The 21857-nt window shown below is 34.4% G+C and overlaps 1 protein-coding gene across 6 annotated transcripts in view; it reads right to left on the reverse strand.

Moving 5' to 3' along the window:
* LOC150096516 (polyamine-transporting ATPase 13A3-like) overlaps positions 1–21857 on the reverse strand; it is a 751182-nt gene that overhangs the window by 351083 nt on the left and 378242 nt on the right. For all 6 annotated transcript variants that reach the window (XM_090407885.1, XM_090407886.1, XM_090407887.1 and 3 more), the window contains one exon: positions 5634–5779. In XM_090407885.1, the coding sequence (XP_090264011.1) occupies positions 5634–5779 (146 nt within the window). The remainder of the gene's footprint in view (positions 1–5633; positions 5780–21857) is intronic.

The raw sequence follows: 21857 nt of genomic DNA on the forward strand, positions 1-21857 counted from the left end.
TCACCACCTTGTGCAAATCTCTACATGGAGAAATTTGAGAGTAAAATTTTATCTCAACTAGACCCTAAACCTGCAGTGTGGTGGAGATATGTGGATGACATATTTATTATTTTTATTTTGGAAAAACACTGAAAAGGATCTGTTCGAGTTTCTAAGCAAGATCAACTCTTTGCACCACAAAATTAAATTCACTTGAGAAAGAAAACCAATTACCATTTCTGGACACTTTAATTAAAAAACAAACAGATGGATGCATCAGCCTTACAGTCTATCACAAACCAACCAATACTGGTCAATTCTTGCACTTCACTTCTTCACACCACATACCATAGAATGGGACAAAAGCTCGCTCCATGCCCTACTTAGAGGAGGATTTCCACTCCCGAATGATAAAGAATCCACAACAGTTATTCGTTCAAAACAAAACCTAAATAGAAACCAAGGATTAATTCTGCCTGAGATCTGGAAGACCCTCATTAGATCTAAACTTGCCAGAATTAAATTTTGCTACAAATTATAGAATGTTTCTACAATAACAACAAGTGAGATCATACACGCTCTATGCGTGTGATGTACGTGTTCTGTTTTTGTAAAAATGCAATTGTATTTGGTCCATTTACAGTTTTAGAGTAACAGTTTTAGTGTTTAAATGGTCTTACATCAATATATCTTTTACCCTGATGAAGCCAACAGCTATAGTTGGCGAAACTAGTTGGTATAATTTAGTATGAAAATAATCTGTCCTATAAATCAAAATAGAAGTCAATCTTTCCTGTAGTTCTTGTGGTCAAAAATAACAGTTTGATCATTAGGAATAATTATAATTCATCCATCAGTTAGCATAAATTTGAAAAAAAAAAAAAAAAAAAAAAAAAAAAAAAAAAAAAAAATTATAAGCTATATTAGAGGATAAAATCATCAAAATTAATAAAACTGAATTGCTTACATTTTTATTTAATGTCTAAACGTTTGATTGAGCTACTTTTTTACAAAAAAATCAAGTAAAGATATTTGAATAGTGCTTTCATCTTGTCATGCAATTTGCAATAGCTGGTGATCGCTTTATCAAGATTTTGGGAGACTTCGAAGCTTCATTCCATATCAAGATCAGCATTAAACAATGCGATTGAAAACTAGCTCAAGTTCTTTTGCAGTTAGCTTTTTAGTCGTAAAACATTCTCTTCTTGTTTGCACTCTTTATCTTCTTCATATGGATGTTGTTCTTCTAGCTAAAAGACATTATTCTCGCTTAACTGTTCTGAATGGGAATCTAGCAAGTTTCTCACATCTTCATTATCCAGTTCATCAAATATAAGTTCTTTTTTGTGCCGATTTCTTCAATAATGTTATCAGCTTTACCAGGCCTCACATAATCATTGTATTATTAGCACCACTTTCATGTCTCTTAATGATTTTCAGCTTTTTTTCTAATGTAATTACTTTTCTTCTTTTTCTATTACTGCCACCATCTTTAATCACTCGCTAAACGTGGGAAATAGTATCATTTCACTCACTCGTGCTAACTGATTATCATGCATGGCGAATTCGCATTAAGCAAGGTTTTCCTATAGTGTATTGTCATCAGCAAGTTATTAGAAAAAAAAAAACTGAGGTTAACAAGAGAAAGTCATTAATGTACTTTTGTAGTGTAATGTAGTTGTGAAGTACCACAGAGCTAATAAAGAAATACAAATAAATGACAATATCTGCCAAAACACATAGTGAAGAAGCCAGAAAAGAAACTACTAACTCAGCTGCAAAGGGCAAACCATAAGATGGAAGTTTGACAAGGGAGACATGCCTGATCAAAGCTCTGTTAATGTCAAGAGCAATTATATAAGTTTTATTAAATTTTTTCATGGCTCATGTTGAAAGGTTTGCAAAGAGATCTGTTGTGTGAAATAAGGGTGTTGCAGAAGACATAATGATGATTACAAATTAATTGCTGGGGTATTTAACAAATGATGACTGTTTCCATTATTTTGAGAGGATTTAGGGAGGGAAATGGAATTAGAATTTGATGGCTGATCATGTTACTTTCCTTCCTTAAACACACAGGAAGTTTAAGGAAGGAAAGTAACATGAAATCTTTTCTTCCAATATTGTTAATTGTTCTGTTATAACAGAAATAATTCCCTCGACATTTTTATTCAGAGTAGCCAATTACACTCAGAACTGTGTCATGTGACATCTTTCACCGGCGGAACTGTTGTAACCAGTTCATGGAACACCGGTTAAGAACCACTGACTTAGAGAATACTCATGAAAGTGTTTGATTCATAACTAATGGGACAAGATAAAACAATGAAGTGGTTTTCTGTCTCATCTTGTTTTTCCGGTCATTTGTGCTCTCATTAAACCATGAAGTTGAATGGGCACTGTTCATTTTAGAAGCATGGCAAATTCGTTTTCATTGTTTTACACCACTTCCAAATTTTCCATTGTGCTGATTCAATTAAATGTTCTGAGGTGCTTTATTTGTAGTAAGTTCTATCATCATACTGTAAAAGAAAAAAACAACTTCCCATTCTGTTTCATAGTTTAATAAGAGTACAAATGACAGATGGAAAAATCATGAAGGCTTTTTCATCATGTATAAATGTTAGATTTTATACATTTTAATATATTGTACATTAAATTTTTATTATCATTATACAGTATCTAATCTCCATGGAATCCAGAGACTTATCATGGGAGACCGAAACTAACTTTTATATACAATAAAACCTATCATATCTATATTTAAACATATTCACTGTTAGGGCACTCACAACTAATTCTGGCATTCCATTCCACTCATGTTAAAATTCTGGTCCACACACTCTTACACAACTTCCATAGAAGACCCCTAGTTCGCTTGGGTTAGGTTTGTAGGAGTCAAGCAGATATTGTGTAGTCCTTTCTGAAAAGCCAATTAATTTCATATTTGTTCGATATTTGAGAGTTCTTAACTACAAAACATTTGTTTGACTCCTACAAACCTATCCAAACAACAAGGATTCAATACGTCAAGTTCCAATCCCATACATCTCTGGCATTTCAGAACCGATTTTAAGAATTCTGAAGAAATATGATTTAGTAGTGACTTTTACTGCTAATAATAAACTCTCAATGTATTTCCCCTTTTCTAAAGATAAATGCTCCCCCTATGTCTCTTCCAAGTGCATACCAAGTTCCATGTGACAGCAATCTTTTCTACTTTGGACAAACTGCACGCTAAATAGGAAAAAAGAAAACAAGAACATCGGTCATATATTTTCCACAAAAAAATCCAATAAATCTGGATTAGCTCAACATGGAATAGAGACAGACCGCAATATTCTTTGGTCTGAAATACTGCTTCCACATAGATGTCGGTACAAATCCGTACCGACATCTGTACCGAACATTTATTTAAGGAGAGTGCTGAAGCAATACTTCACTGCTCTTACTTGAATCGGAATGACTGCCTATCCTTATCAAAAATATGGGAAAGTTTGATATATAACATACACACAATTCATTTTTATACTGTTATGATTAACCTTTCCTTCATGCTTACCAATTATCACCTAGCCAAGAAATTAGCGTCAACACTCAAGGAGTTGGTAGGTCATTCCCCCTCCTATATAAAGAACACACAACACTTTATAAACAAAGTTAAAAACATAACACTTGGCAAAGATGATTTATCAGTTTTGACATTTCTGCCCTTTTCACAAATGTCCCAATCAATGACACAATTCTTCTCCTACAGAACAAATTTCTGCACGACATTACGGCTCTCTTTGTACACATACTACGTTCTGGTTACTGTGGCAAAATAAATTCTTCCTACAAAAAGAAGGTATGACCATGGGCTCATCTCTATCCCCCCCCCCCTCAATTGCTAACTCTTATATGGAAGCTTTTCAGCAACATGCTCTTGATTCCTTTACTCTAAAACTTGCAGTTCATCTTAGATATGTTGATGCTGTTTTTGTTATCTGGCCACATGGTCACCAAACTTTAAACACATTCCTTAGCCTCCCATATATTAAAAGGTTATCACAAAAAAAATTAATAGAATTCTACACCATTATAATCTTAATGCCACTTTTAAACCACCTTTAAATTTAAAAAACATATTCAATTCCTCTAAGGATCCTCTCTCTCCATTGGTACATTCTGGAATCTATCGCACTGTAACTTACCTTATATTGGGGAAACTGGACGTACAATCGCTATCCATAAAAAAAGAACACAAATGACACATTAAATATAACAATTTTGGTGAAGCAGGTCTTTCAGATCACACTGTTAACACCCTACACCAAATTGACAGGTAAAGTCAATTTGGTGTAGGGTGTTTTGTATGATATAATGCTTGCTCATTATATCATACAAAAACCTGGTATGAACAGAAATTTAAAGAAGCCTGTGAAATTTTGATTAACCACCCCAATCTTAACAATAATGGTGGCATAAAAATCCCAAGAATTTGGATGGCACACATTCAGCCCACTTACTTTCCAGCAAACCCTGACTTTAGGACCTGAAACCATTTTCAGCTTTTATTGGCCACTATCCATATACCGATTGGCTGTAATTTATATGTATACGTCTGTAAGTAATAATTTTTTTTATCTTTATTTATTAATTTTTTTCCTTTTTGTAAACATGTTGCTCTCTAGCTTAATTTAATTTTGTAACCTAATGTAACCCAATAATAACTGGCTTTGATGTAGTAAGGTTTTTTTTTCACCAGGGGTCAGGCCAATAGCTATAATGGTTGGTCAGTAACTTCAGCATGTCATGCCATTTTGGTTTATATTAAACTGAAGTTTTACTTTAACACGGTAGTTGTTTCCATAATTTGCATGATGCGTTATGATTAATCTTTTCTTCAGTTAAAGCATTGCACTATTGGTGAGTTAGCATCACACAGCTCATTCCATTTTGCATAAATCAATTGTTTGTATTCTAAACTGTAACAACTTTTTTTTAAGTCACTGACAATGGTCTGCTAATTTCAGACTGAAATATATGGCAGCATATTTAATAAATAATACTTTTACCTTGTATTTTCATGTATATATTTTATAGAGAATGGAATATTATCCAAAATAAAGAAGTTAAAGTAAGATCTTTCTTTGTTGTGTTTTGGCAACATTTCAAGGGCAGGAAGTGACTCGTTGATTGAAATGATGATGTAAGAGAAGATGAAATTCCATCCTGTCTTTATTGAAAGTATGTCTTAAAAGTGCATTGAAAGTCTCCTCCTCAAAGTTTTTTTTTTTTTTTTTAAATGCCAAACTGGCATTTGAACTCATTTCCAGTCTATTTTATGTGATGTATCAAAGAAAGAGAGAACAAATTTGCCATAGTAATACCTCTTCTGCTACATAAAGAAACTGCATGAACACATTATTTGGTAAAGCCCTGCTTCACTGTAAATGTTTTTGTGGAATACATCATTAGTGAAGTGAAATTCTCATTTAAGCATCCGAAATTATTTATTGTTTTAACAGAATCTAATTTTTTGTGTGTGGTAGTGTGCTTGTTTTAAGACAATCTTACAATCCTAGGATTGTAATGTATCCCACATATATTCTAATGTATCTCACAAATACAGATTTAGTCTTAAAAAACATTTTTGAATCCTATATACTGACCTTTATAACAACAGTGTATATGAAACCAACACTAGCCAGTGCTGCTAAACATCCAATAAATTTATGAACATGCCTATTAAATTTGAAATCAACAGGTTTAGGAAACATCATAGAACGGACAAGTTCTCCTTTGGTTGTCTGAAAACCTGTAACAGAAATTTTTTTTATTTTTAAGTAATAATACCAAAATATGACTCATTTAAAATAAAGAATATCAGAAAGAAACAAAATCTCCAGAAAATAATACTGTCATGAATATCACTTATATTACTAATAATATATTATGTTTTATATTACTAATAATGTACATAAATGACAATTCACCCAAGAAACATCGTAAACCTCAAGTGCATTAATACCACCGATTGGAAACCAGTTAAATGATCAAGGAATCCTGCTCTAGAAATGGTTCTTTTTTCAGCCCATTAACACATTGAAAAAGCAGGACAGTAGTGGTTTCACAGGAGGAAAAAGAAACTCATTTGCTTTTGTTCTCATCATATTATTTGACCAAGAGAGAAAGAAACACAGAAAATCAAAATTAAGATCCCTTTTTTCATTATAGTTGCATGTGTATTATTGTGTTTTCTTCCAAAATGCTAGAGAGAGAGAGAAGACTGCCACAGATCCAATTGTAGTTGCTGAACAGAAGAATTTTTCTCTTAGGCCTCTTAAATAGGTCTCTAAGTTAGTCAATCTTTGCCACATGCAAGTATTTTTTTATATTTTTTTGCAATGCAACAACTTAAAAAAATGCAGAACTCATCACACTATTTCAGTCAACAATTCCAGTTAGGATTAGGAATACCAGATCATCAGTTATCACTTGTTGATTCTACAGATATATATATACAGGGTGTTCGGGATAAATTTGACATATTTATAATTAATTATATTTTTCCGTAAGTTACATGTATTAACACACACTTCTCTTCATTTAAAAGTTTGGACCCTTCTTCATTCATATACAAGATGTCAGAAAGGATGGATAGCTGGAACCCACCTGAATCATGGAAGAGAATAACTTGTATCATGATGATTCGTGCCCGCCATCAAAATAAGGATATTACGACTGCTGCCCAATGCTCCCTGAATACAGTAAAAACAATCAGGCATGAACTAGAGACTTGCAATGGTGACTACGAGGATGTAGCAAGAAGAAAGATCCCTAGCAGACGATCTGATTGCGTTCGTACAGCAGAATTCCTCGCAAATCTGCAGGAACAGGTGTTGAAGAACCCTGGCATTGGAATTCGGGCTTTGTTCGTGGAGTTGCTAACTGTAGTCAAGCCCTGGATAACAAGGGTAGCCAATGGTAGGCCGTATGTATGGCAGCAGGATTCGGCCCCTTGCCACACCTCTGGGAAAAGTCAAAAATGGTTGTCTGAAAATTTCTACAACTTCACCAGTCCAAATGTTTGGCCTCCAAACTCCCCAGACCTTAACCCCATGGATTATTTTGTATGGGGTGCAGTTGAAAAAGACACCAATCGCACTTCCAGTAATACAAAAGCCCAGTTAATGGATAAAATTAAAACAGTTTTTGCGGCCCTTCCCAGGGAGACTGTAGCATCAGCTTGTTCGAGGTTCCGAAGCAGAATTGAAGCTGTGATCGATGCTAATGGTGGTTATTTTGAGTAAATCTTGTTGATAGTATTGTAATTAACTCTGCCTGTAATGTTTTTTTGTCAATTCATTAAATTTAATAGATACAAAGAAGATTTTCTTTTTCCTTACGAAACTGTCAAATTTATCCCGAACACCCTGTATATATATATATATATATATTAAAATCAAATCCACATACAAAACATTACATCTATAGGTCTTCAGAAATGTGTGAGAAAAGAGCTGAAGGTTGTAGTCCTTGGGGAAAGATAGAGTGAGAGAGGATGCTCAAAACAAGATAGATGAAATGAACAAGGAAGAAGAGAAGTTGGTTGTGCACATTGGAAGTTAACAGTAAATGAATGTTCACCAGCAGTGAATGCTTTTAACATTTTAGAAGTATGATAGTAACCAGTTCAGCAACACAGTGTCCATGGAAACAGACAAACAGTAAGATAGAAACAGATCATCTGTGAGATAGAGTGAGTGAAGTGAATCTGTAAAAGAGAGAGAGAGAATAATCAATTAGATCGGCCCTTTCTGGACAATATCAAATAACCTTAGGGAGGTTTGAGGAAGGGTGCACTACCCCAAATGTCTGAGAGCAATATTCCAAGTTTGTGAAGATTTCGAGATTTATACAGTATTAGGAGTTTTACATGTGAGAAGTAGTGTTTTTTGAGCAGAGAATATCAAGTTTCTTAAAGACTAAAATAGCTATGGTTGAGATGTCTTTGTACCAGGAGAGGCTATAAGTGTAGCCTCTGGGCTTTCCTGATACAAATTCCCTGTTTGGAGGGTATTGTCAACAGTAAAGGAAAGTGAAGCAAGATCTTTCTTGCAAAAGATGAGACAGGACTACATTTTGTTTGGTAGTAATGATGTTCACAATGTTATTTGATTTCTTTGCTATCTTTCAGTGAAGCTAGGATAACTTTAAAACATTTAAAATCTGAACTATCTTGAAACTTCTAATCATTGTGCATGAAAACCACACACTCAACTAGTAGTTGAAATTAAGGATAGAGACTGTTGCCCTACCTATCAAAAATATAAATTTAAAAAAATAAATAAATAAAATTAATAATAAAGCTCAATCATGATACATAGGTTTACAACCTGTCATGAGTGTGAGTCAGCTATTAAAATTTATTATAATTGATCTAACTAGTGTATGCAGACCCTTTGTGAAGTGGAAGCTAGATCTGGTTTTCATAATAAAAAATCATCTAACGTGATGAGGAACAATTCATATCTGCCCACTGTTATACCCTGATAAGTTGGAACATAAAATATTTCATCTTACCATTGTATAACAGAGCGAACACACAATAAGAAACATTATACCATGCTTGCCTCTGAGTATTAAAATAATGCATTGTAAATATATCCAATATTTCATACATTGAGAAAACAAATAAGTATGCATTTTGTACTAATCACAAATTAGTTAAATAATAATGGAAGTGTAGACCTGTAGCAAATTTAATACAGCATTGTGTACTAAGAGATATAGAATGTTAGTACAAGTTCAAGATGGGGGGGGAGCCTAAAGGTCACGGAGCAGCAACGCGAAGGAGTGGTTCACCCCAAGCAATCGCATGCCGTCAGCGCACATGGGATATAGCGAAGAAAGCTGGACGCCATGACGCGAGCCCATGTGAGTGTGTTGAGTGGACATTGTGGAATGCAAGAATCAGCGAGAAAGAAAGGTGAAAATATAAGGGTCTAGCACCCCTGAAAAAAGGCTTTTTTGTTCCTGGATCTCCTGGTGTTCATCTCGCAATGTCGTGAGCGGGTGGAGGGCGGCAGCGCCTCCACTCCGGAGGGTTTCGATAGAGGCATCGCCGGAACTAGAAGGTCGTATCCCCGAAGAAAGAGCATGCCCGGCCGTCCACAGAAAGCCATATTGGAGCACATGGACATTTCGTCTAGGGAGAGGCAGATTCCGGTAGACCTTTGATGTGACGCAGAACCAAGGATAGATAAGTAGACTTTATTTGTATTTCGCTGAATGTGAATGAAAGATTTGTGCCACGTTGTAAAAACCAGAGGAAGGAACATTAATGATATTAATTAGGACCGAACTGCAGTAATCTAAAGAGGGTTACCTAAAATTCTTATTGTCTCCTATTGTGATAGAGTTACATAATATGTTCTAGGAGGTTAAGAATATTTTTAAGTAAGGAATTGCTTTCAATGAAGGGAGATTGTAAAAGATATAAATGCTATCTTGTGTGGTTTGATTGAACTACTAAAGAGATTAGAGAGTTATTGTGATAATCATGCGTGATTAAGGTATTTAAGGGAAAAGTTAAGAAATCTTACTTCAGAGATTTACAGTTTAATCAGTTTGAGTATACTTATATTATTGTAATGTTCTAATTCTATCCTGACTGTCAGGAACTCCCTTAAGGTGGGAATTAAGCTTAATGTATTGTATGTACATATTTATGATATCTAATAAACCTTGCTTTTGTACCCAAATAAGATTATCTGCGATTTCTGGAATCTGATGCACCACTTATAAAAAAAGTACTACGAACCTAGGCAGGAGACTAGAATAAGAATAGATTTTGGCCACGTCTGCGAAATTACAAGGTATCACTTAAGTACTATCTTGGGATCACCTCTTGATTAATAATACAGTGGTGCTTTGGTTAATGACGGTAATCCGTTCCAGGATTACCATCATTAACCAAAACCATTGTTATCCAAGGCACGATTCCCCATAAGATTTAATTGAAAATCGATTAATTTGTTCCGGCTCCTCCCCACAACCATAGTACATATTAAAAATGCAGATAAAACTCATTTAAAATGTCATAAAAATATGGTAAATAACATTTCTTTATTATACAGTATAGTATATGTTTGCTATTATTTCTTTCTTCCCCTCACTAGCTTTCTTTTTCGGGCCCATTCTGTCACACGGTAAAAAAATTCATTCTATAAAAAAAAAAAAAAAAGATACGCAAAATACAGTATTATTACAAATTGTACAACACTAAGACAAGGGATACAAAGAACATATCGTCACCTGAAAATAAAAGTAAAAGTTAAAAAAAAAAAACCTTTTTGAAATAAAAGGTTAATAGTTAAATTCGAAACCTGCAATTTTTGACTTAGTGCATTTTGCTTGTAAGGTGACGATATTAGATACAGCACTTACCGTAACATACACTGATTAGCAGCTTATAGATTCAATGATTATTATACAGATGAGATTTGATTTTGCCTTTTGATAGTGAACGAACAGTGACACACACACTCGCCGATTTATTGTCTATATGAACCAACACATAAAAAATAAATGCTTAAATACTCATTTTCATCATAAAACGCAATTATAACCACAAATTTTAAAATAAAGCACAGTAAACTACAAGAAAAGAAACAATAAACGGAAAACGTAAACAGCTGGCTATGATGGGTCAAACATATCTGAGCTTCATAGCTATGCCACGTGGCTGTTCTCTATTCGACAATGTCTTCCCGCGTGTGGTTGAGTGTGACCAGAAAATTCCGGTTTTTTAGATCGGATAGAGGTTCACATAATCGAGAGTCGTTAATCAAAGCCTGTGTCGTTAACCAAGAACATTTTTTTCTTACAGCCACTCGTCGTCGTTAACCAAGTATGTCATTATCTGAGGCTGTTGTTAACCAAGGCACCACTGTATTGTTTAATCTAAAAGCGCTAAGTGGCACAGCAAAATAAAATTTCTTAGTGTTTTATGAGGGATTGATCTCAGACAATCTGATACTCTGGTATTGGCTCGATCTCGAGGCAATTCCTTTGTCCCCCACAGATACCACGTGATACCCGAATGAGAGTTTAACGGGGATTTGACCCAAAGACTAAAGAATAGATATACGAGTAGAAAGTAAGACACAACACCATATAACTACTGGACAAAAAAATTGGCATCATTAGAAAAATATAAAGCCGTAACACTGTTACAAGAACAAAAACACAAACAAACTGGATTTCTAATACACACGCAGATACTTCTTAAAGGATATAAAAACTTAATAGGATACTACACAGAGATAATGTTGATATACCATCAGGACAATAACACATGTGAAATGTCTCAGCATGCATAGTAATATCTGACAGAAGCAAAAAAGGAAAATTGATATATAAAAAATTTGAAAACTAGTTCTTTCTCTGTCTGACATAAGATGACTTATGTTTTGATGAATAACTAGGAGTCTACAAGATCTGGTGCTTATATGATCTTAGAGCAGACAGGCTGATTCCTATTAAAGAAGAGCAAATGTATAATAACTGCTGAGAAGTGCAATCAGAGTAGAAAAGGGAGAGCTTGCATAACATTTCCAGATCTGTATAGATGTAATGGAATGGGCAAGTATTACCATACCTTTCTTTGCACAAAATTACAACAAAAATACAAATGTAATGTTAAAAAGAGTGAAAAATGCTCTGAGAAAATTATTATTATGTAGCACCTCCAAGGAGTTGGACTTAACAGAAGTGCACTCCACTCCATCAGTCTACTGTTCTCCACTGCTCAATCTTTCATCTAAACAAAATGGATATATCCATCTATTATTATTACATAAAACCTCCAGGGAGTCCAAAACTCTGTCTCCACCATCCGCCAACAACAATGAATCGCAACTACCATCATCATTTACACCAACGCCATCTACCACCCATCATCACCACTAGTATTTTCACAAACATCCATGCCCATGGCAGGACTCGAACCCACAGCCTTTAGGTTTCTTTGTATTTGGGTTTATTTTGAATTGAAAATTTATTTTTCACATGGTTTGACTATAATAAATTTAGTTTAATCCTTTATCCAAGTGTGAGCAAACAAAGTTTGCGCCTGAAAGTACCTTCAGGACTGGGGTAAGGTGTACAACACCAGGCAACTCGTTGCAAAGGTGGAGCAAGCTAACATAACTCCTATCTCAGTATCTCCCATAATGCAAAACACATCTCCTTGCAGATATGTATAATGTTATGCATTAAGGGAAGGGCCACTACCAGACTAGTTTCGACCCTTATTGAGGTCTCTTCAGTGGGAGCCAGGCCCAAGGGGAGACACCAGGCAGAAGCATTAGCAAGGTCATCTCCACCTATAGGAGTTGCCAAACTTTCAACATCTTTCTCTAAATCCAGAGTAATTTAATAAAAAGGTGGCACACCATTTGGCAACTCCTATAGGTGGAGATGACCTTGCTAATGCTTCTGCCTGGTATCTCCACTTGGGCCTGGCTCCCACTGAAGAGACCTCAATAAAAGTCTAAACTAGTCTGGGTAGTGGCCCTTCCCTTAATGCATAACATTATACATATCCGCAAGGAGACTTGTTTTGCATTATGAAAGATACTGAGATAGGAGTTATGTTAGCTTGCTCCACCTTTGCAACAAGTGGCCCAGTGCTGTACCACCTTACCCCAGTCCTGAAGATACTTTCAGGCACAAACTTTGTTTGCACACACTCGAATAAAGGATTAAACTAAATTTATTATATTCGGACCAAGTGAAAAATAAACTTTCAACATCTTTCTCTAAATCCAGAGTAATTTAATAAAAAGGTGGCACACCGTTTGGCAACTCCTATATGTGGAGATGACCTTGCTAATGCTTCTGCCTGGTATCTCCACTTGGGCCTGGCTCCCACTGAAGAGACCTCAATAAAAGTTACAACTAGTCTGGGTAGTAGCCCTTCCCTTAATGCATAACATTATACATATCTGCAAGGAGATTTGTTTTGCATTATGGGAGATACTGAGATAGGAGTTATGTTAGCTTGCTTCACCTTTGCAACGAGTTGCCGGTGCTCTACCACCTTACCCCAGTCCTGAAGATACTTTCAGGCGCAAACTTTGTTTGCTAACACTTCAATAAAGGATTAAACTGAATTTATTATTGAGTTTATTTTATTTTTGGGTTTTATTTTATTTTTATGTGAATCCCAGCCATAAAAGGTTGTGCATTAGTATCCTTAGCTACAAACAGGATAAGGATTAAATTAACCTGGGAAATGCTGCTCTATGAACCAAATGTGGAACATTTTTGAGCGCTTCAGGCGCTCTAAAACCCAATAAAATTTATTTACCACTTAAAAATATTCACAAACATCCATATCCATAGTGAAATTCATATCTAATGCCTTTTTAGCTGAAAAGTAATACTTATATTCAACCAAACAGCTAACTTAATAAACATGGAAAGGATAAAGACTCATCTGGTTCTGTTATCTGGAAGGTGCTGAATGTTTTCTAAGGTTGTCATTATGTTGGTTAAGGTATTTTGATGCCCCCATAGCTAAGTCAGTATAGATGAAGCCCTCTGGTCAGAAAGACTTGGGTTCGATTCCCATCTATGATACGAGAAACCTTTTCTGGGTCTCATATGGAGGTAGAGGTTGTTGTTTTTTTCACCCAGAAACTCAAGTTTTTTGTCCCTCAGAACAGGGCAAACTGGTCCCGTGAACATACATAGATTTACAGTCATAATATATATACACATACACCTAATCCCTTATTAGAAGGATTTAACCAGGCCCCCCCAACTCTAAAGAGACAAGGAAGAAAGGGGTGAATAAACAAATAAAGTATTTTGATGATATAAAGCAAAAGGAAAGAACTATTTATAAAGAAGAGCAGGAAATTGAATTTAGAATGGATAACTAAGAAATAATAAAAATGAAATAAAAGAGGAAATATGATGTTAAACTATATGATGAGGAACGAGATGAATGCTATGAACACATTTTATAAGAAAAGACCAAATTAAAAGTGTTCATGGATAAATCCAAATGAGCAAAAAGTGAAACAGAGTATATTTTATCATCTCATGCAAGAATATTTAAAGATATTTCATTCATCAATCATACAGGCACAGGAAGTGATCACAGAATAAAACAAAATATATAAAGATAAATAATGATAAATTAGAAGTCAACAAAAAATTATATCAAAAAGTAAAAAGAAACAACATGAATGAAAACAGAAATCTGCAAATAGAAATCTACAGGAAACTCTTAATCCAGCCATTAAAGAAAGTGTACATAAGATTGCAAAAGATAAAAATAAAAAAACCTCTCAAAGAAAACTAAAAATCTCTTAGAGAAAAGAAGACCAAGAAGGAATTGGAGAAGGAAATAAATAAAAGCAATTAGAAAAAACATTAAAGATCAAAATAGCAGATTAAATTGCCCAAGAAACTTCAAATAACATAAAATAAGAAAGTACAAAACAATCTCACAACAGACAAAAAAATAAGAAGAAAATGAAAACAGACAGGATATCAAAGATTTAAAAAAAAAAAAAAGGAAAAAAAACGTATAGTAGTAGAAGCTACTATGAAGATACCTTGGAAGAACTTTTACACTATTAACAAGAAGTATCTCTGAAAAAAAAAAAAAAAAATAACTTAATTCAGCTAGGCTGGACAGCTTTTGGAAAACAAAAAATTGCTGTGTAGTAAAATAAACATTGAAAATAGAACCAAACTTTTCAACCAATGTGTCATCACAAATATTACATATAGATCAGAGACATGGCCAATAATCAAATACTAGACAGAACATAAAAGCAAAACTGAACGTAGAATGGAGAGCCATGCTATCAGACTGCAAGACAAAATAAAGCAGATATAAGAAAAGAAACAGAAGTGTTGGATATAAGGGAAGAGATTTGAAAAATCAAACTTTTCATTCAGCTAGCTACCTTCATACATTCACCTAAAGATAAACTGCATCCTCTTGAACATCCCAGTGTGTATAAAGTTCCTTGTGCTTGCAGTAGATCAGTTAACATCTACCTTGAACATAAAAATTACATCTGCAATCATCTGTATTGCAGGAAGCAGGAGGGATTGGCAGACCATACTCTGGATATTTTTTTACATAAGATCAGATGGAGGTTAACATCTATATTACATAGAAGTTGTTATAGGTCTGAGACACTATTTTTAGAATCAGCATCAGCTATGAAACACTCTCCTATCTTCAACAAATATGGTTGCATTGTGAAAGATCTGGGAGACTATCATTTTAAGACCTAACAGCATGACATCTCTAAATTATCTTTGTGGTTATTCAACCCACAGAGGACATCAAGTAAGGACACAAGTTCTGTTGTCAGTTACAATTTACATTGTTTTCCTCAATTACATAGTTTTAGTGATGTGTACCTATCACAACTGTAACTGTGCTCTGATGATGCTGATCAGAAAACCAGCAAAATATTAGTGAGTTTAATAAATATTTTTTTCTTCACTTAGTGTTCAGTTTATAATGTAAAATATCATTATGAATTACAATGACACCTGAGCCGCTCTATACATGAATAAAATAAATATATTTTGTTCATTTGGTGGCTGCTTGCCAGCCAGAAAAATGTACTCATGACAGGTAAGTGGGTGAGCATATTTATCAAGCTCTGTGTATATTTATTTAAAAACCATTGCAAAAGTATAGAATTTTCTGCAAGGAAAAAGATGATATACACCTCAAGCACTCTGAAATTTTCAGTGAGATAAGGAATGTCAGTTTGCTTCTATTATTAAACTGTGGATTTAAAGTTGAATTGCTATAAATTAACTGAGATTTTTTCTACAAAGATCTCAACGCAGTTCTCAGATTTTAATGCAAATTTCACAGATTTCTGTGAAGCAATAAATAAGGAGATGGTTTAAGATAATCATCAAATAGCACATTCAGTAATCATTCAAGCATGGACATGCAATTCAGTATTATAGCAATTAAAGCTAGAGCTATATTACGTATCATGTCTAATACCTGATTTGGCATCAAACTATCATTCTGTACCCCTTTCAATTCTAACTGCTGAATCACAACTCAAATATAGACTATGTATTGCCCAATATAATGTCCCATTTACACTATATAAGATTAGCTTTTTGAACAGCTTTTTTCTTGGCACATTGTCATGTGACTTTTCCAGATCTACAAAACTTAAATACAAATCCTTGTTATATTCCCATGATTTCTAAACTATCTTAAAGTGAAAATCTGATCCTGACAACTTTTTCAAAAGTATGCTTGCATAAATCTTACTGCAGAAATTCCTCTGTACTTCTCACATTGTTTTAATTCCCTTTTTATAGCTAGTAGAGCTCTACTCCAATCATCTCGAATTTGGCCTTTTGAATTATGCAATGTAGCTACTGAAACTTTTATACCTCCACACATGAGCATTTATGGTTGAATATCATCTACCCTAACACTGCTTTTCTGCATTTCAGGTTTTTGATGTTTCTTCTACTTTAATCATTGATATATATATATATATATATATATATATATATATATATATATATATATATATTCCTGTTAAATGTTTATTTATTTTTCAGCACCATTCTGTCAATACTTCTTTCATTTAGAAATCTTTCGAAATAATCACTCCTCAGACATCTAGAATAGATTTATCTTCAGTTTTCATGTCACTTTTATTTTCTTTGATTTCTTTTACAATATTCTTTCCTAAATTTCTGTGCATTTTCAACAGCCTCCAAAATATTTTACCATCTTCCTGATATTTTTGGTTCTTACCAAAGTCTTTCCATGACTTTTGTTTACCTAATTTTAAATAGTGCCTCACTTTCTTACATTTTTCTATATATTCTCTCAGACCACAAGCTGACTTACCTTCGAACTTTCAATAAGTTTTGTTGTTTGTTTTCCTGCCACTTTAACTTTCTGAGTACACCATGAAATTTTGATTTTTCTCCTTCCAAACAACCTCACCACATGCCTCGCTCTCCAAAGCTCTGTGTGAATCAATGAATATTTTTTCTTCAGGGTCTGATATAAAATCTCCAAGGTTTGGTTCTTGTTTTCAAACTCACTTTTTCTGAATAATGTTTGTGTAATTGAGTCTACAGTTCACCTCTGAAAGCTGATGAACTTTGATTCATTTTAAAACTTTCTTAGGCAATTTTCTTTTGAGTATAATTTTCAATTTTATCCTGCTCAAAAGTAAATGGTGATCAATTCCAATTTCAAATCCTCTGTATACTCGTGTCCTGAACCAATAATAAATTTTTCTAATTCTGTTACAAAATAAATAAATTCCATCCAACCAGAGCGAAATAACTGCCTTTTATAGTTTTAAAATGTTTTGCGTAATTCTGCCAATGCAGATTACTATAATTTAAACAAAAATTAAATCCTCTGATGAATTTTTATAAGTGTCTTATATTTTTATGAATGTTTTATAAATGTTATTAAAATTCATCTAGAAAGAGTAACAGAGACAGTATAAATCTAATGGGCATGTACACATTTATCAGCACAGCACTTTGACATCCAAATATTCAGATGACTTCTTCTGGGTTACACTAATAGGATGAATCAGCATTATGTTCAACACAATGTTACTGATATCTCAAATTCAAAAATTAATGATGGTGTTCAATGCATTACATAATACAGTAAAATGTTTCATGCATGTTTGTTTCCTGATGACTGAAGTCTTTTGAGGTAATGGCTAGAAAAGCAAAACTGCAATTTTATTATCACCACCATTACATTCCTGATATGTAACATCAGGAGGGGGGGGGGTTGAAAATAATATGATAGTAATATATGAAATTTTACATGACACATCATTATGTTTACCATTATTTTGTTTTGGTTTATTTAAGCCAATAAGAAGATGAGGACTGGACACTATGTGGGAAGTTCTGGTTGGTACTTCATATTCTTTAAAAAGGCTGTTGCTTCTTTCATAACAAGATTTAGATACAATACAAGGAATGGGTGCTTTTACAATCAATTCTATGGCAACTTTGAAGTGCATGCTAAATTCATTATACCTATATCAACAAGAATGATGGCTTAATAGTTCCAAGAGTCTGGAAGGCCCATCTACAACAACCCACATAGCATCTAGGACAAGAACTAAAGAACAGGATGGCAGTACTACAAAAATATCCAGAAACACACAAAAAATAAACAATAAGAGAAACAGTGATCAATTTATAACCAATTGTTAATAAACAACAAACAGAACCTAAAAATAAGGGCAGTTGAGAATTAAAGCAACCAGTAGCAACTGTTTTTATTATTATTTTATTTTAAATGTTGCTCGCAACCATGAAAGATTACTTTCAAGCCTACATTACATTTTGTAATGTGGGTTGGCAAATGATTTTCTTTTTTTCTATTTTATCAATTTTATGTATATAATTTGTATTTTTAATTTATTTTTTAACATAGTCCAGAAAAAGTCCTACTTTAGGGACCAAACATAGAACTTTTTCAAGCTACTTCAGGTTTCCAATTAGTGAAGCAGTGGGTGCACAATGAATGATGAAATTCATCTCCAACCTAAAATCAATCACAAACATCCATGCCCAGGTTGGGATTTGAACCCCCAGCATGTTGGTTTGAGAGCAGGTAAATGCTAATTATTACTTTTAACTTTTTCTTTCCCTCATCAGCAGTCAGAGTAGTGTCAACAATTAACCAGATCAGTTATGCTACAGCTTACTAAAGTACTGTAATGTAGCTTGTGTGTGTGCAAATGCGTGTGTGTGTGTATTTCAAATTATGACTTTGATATAACAATTAAAATGTCAGGTGTTATTTTATCTTACTTTTAAGTCAATTAATTGCACTAACATGCAAGTTTGTCTCCATAATTCCAGACAATGATTACGCTTTCAGTCATTTAAGAGTTTCTCAGGTAGTGCCATCATTTTCTTTTTGGTTTAAGCCAATAAAGAATATAATTTTTGGTCAAATCTGTATAACTGAGAGGAGACCTCCATATAGCCTTTAAAGGAATGCGGAGAACCAACCAGGGCTTCTGACCTAATGTCCAATCCTCACCTTCTCACGGTGCACCCTGTTGGGTATGTACTTGGATACGGAACGAACGAGGATGGGCTGACAATTTGGGATTTAGCCGACCAAATTGTATTCTTATTGGTTAAACCAAATAAAAAATGATGGTACGACATGACAAAATTTCATGCCGGCTGGAGCGTCGCACGGTTAAACAAGGCCCCAGTTGTTTTCGCCAGGGAACCAGGAAGAACAGCGAAAAGTCAGCTACTGGAACAAATCTGAAAACAAACCCCAACTCAACATCACCAGAGTTAAAGATCGGTACTATCAACATATGAAGCCTGAATGGCAAAGAAATGGAGCTAGCTGAGGAATTAGATAAGTACCAGATCAACATAATAGGGGTGACTGAAACAAAAAAGACCAAAACTGGTGAGATCTTTCTGAGCAATAAATACAAAATGTTATATTCAGGCAATGACAATCAAGGAAAAGAAGGAGTAGCCATAATATTCAACACAAAATACGAGGCTAATCTTCTTGAATGGCAGTCAGTCTCAAGTAGAGTAATGTGGGCAAGTATGAGAATGGGGAACTGGACAATGAGACTTATTTGTGCCTATGGTCCCACAGAAGGTTCTAATAAGGTAGAAGTGGAGGAATTTTTTGAGGCTTTAGAAAAAGCAACTGACACAGTGAAAAAGGAAAAGTTGGTCCTTGTTGGGGATCTAAATAGCAGAGTAGGAAATGATTGTGAGACATCCAAAAATATTTTGAGAAAATTTGGAGAAAAGAGCAAAGCTAATAATAATGGCTAATATCTGTTGGATTTCTTCTCAGGACAGTTATTACTAACACCATGTTCCAACATAAAAATGTGCACAAATTCACATGGAGAGAAGAGGCAAGGAATAAGAAAAGTCTCATTGACTATGTTATTGTTGATAGTGGTGTTTTCTCCCTGGCACAGGACAACAGAGTGTACAGAGGATTTGAAATTGGAAGTGATCACTATTTAGTCTTGAGCAGGATAAAATTGAATTTCATATTGAAAAGAATAACATGTAAAGAAGTTTTAAAGCGAATAAAAGTTGAGCAGCTCTCAGGTGTGAACTGTAGACTAACATACACAAAGATTATTGAAGAAAAAATGAAGGAGTTTGAGAACAGGAATCAAACCTTGGAGATTCAGTGGCAAACTCTGAAGAAAACATTCATTGATTCTGCCAGAGAGACATGTGGTGAGGTTTCCTGCAAGGATAAAAAAATCAGAACTCCCTGGTGGACACAGGAAGTTGAAGAGGCAGTGAAGGAAAAGAAGAAAGCATATCAAAAGTTCCTGGCAAATAAGTCGGCTTGTGCTCTTAGAGAATACAGAGACAAATGCAAGAATTCTAAACACTGTGTAAAACTAGCTAAACAAAAGTCATGGGAGGACTTTGGCAAAAATATAGAAAATAAATATCAAGAAGGTGGCAAAATATTCTGGAGGTTGTTGAAGAAGCTTAGGAATGGAGGAAAGAGTGCTGTAAAAGGAGTTAGAAATGATAAAGGTGAGATGAAAACGGGAGAAAAAGATATCCTTGAAGTATGGAATAATTATTTTGAAAAACTGCTAAACGAAACTAGCAGTGATGACAGCACAGTGATAAAAAACACTGACCAGGCATGCAGTCAGGAATGCATATCCATACTTGAAGTAGAAAACCCATCAAAGGCTTGAAATGTGGAAAGGCAGCAGGAGTAGATGATATTCGACCAGAAATGCTGATGTATGCTGGTCTTACGGTAGCTGCACTACATAGTTCAGAAAGCCTGGACAGACGGACGAATTCCCGATGATTAGAGTAGAGCTCTCATAGTACCCATATATAAAAAAGGAAATAAAACTGAATGTGAGAATTACAGAGGTATTTCTCTACTGAGTTTTCCTGGCAAGATCTATGCAGGTATACTTGAGAAATGGTTGAGATAGATTGTGGAAGTAAAGCTTGGTGAAGAACAAGCTGATTAAGGTCAAATAGAGGCTGTCAGGATCAGATCTTCACTTTAGGACAAATAGTTGAGAAAGCATGGGAATATAGCAAAGATCTGTATTTAAGTTTTGTTGATCTGAAAAAGGCATATGACAAGGTGCCAAGAGAGAAGCTATTCATTTATATGGTGTCAATGGGGCATTATATCAAGCAATACTTAGTCTTTATTTGAGTTGTAAGTCAGCAGTTAGAATTGAAGTACAGGAAGATGGTTTAATGTTAAATCTGGGGTGAGACAAGGATGTACATTATCCCCTCTGTTATTCATTATCTATATGGATCACATTATGAAGGAAAGTGGTATTAAACCTGATATCAAAATTGGAGATGTTAATGTCAGCTCTTTGCTTTATGCAGATGATGTCATACTTCTAAATAAATCCGCTACAAGTCTGCAAGATTCTCTGACTAAATTGAATAGCTGTTGTAATAGATATGGTATGAAGGTCAGCAATAAAAAGACAAAGACAATGAAAATAGGCAGAAACATTGAAAATGTCAACTGTGTTGTGAATGGACAACTTGTGGAACAAGTAAAACATTTCAGCTACTTAGGCAAGATTTTTACTGAAGAAGGTAAATTAAATATAGAAATAGACAACAGAATCAGCAAAGCTGGTATGGTGGGAAGTCAATTGAATAAATTCATATGGAATAAGAGAGAAATTAGTCGGAACACTAAATTAGCTGTATACAAGACAGTGTTCAAACCAGTTTTAACTTATGGATCTGAGAGCTGGGTCAGAAGTAAAACACTTGACCAAAGACTAGAGACC

Source organism: Typopeltis vanoorti, chromosome 18, assembly GCF_054136105.1.
Source record: "Typopeltis vanoorti isolate ZY-2024b chromosome 18, IOZ_Tvanoo_1.0, whole genome shotgun sequence".
NCBI classification, from domain to species: domain Eukaryota; kingdom Metazoa; phylum Arthropoda; class Arachnida; order Uropygi; family Thelyphonidae; genus Typopeltis; species Typopeltis vanoorti.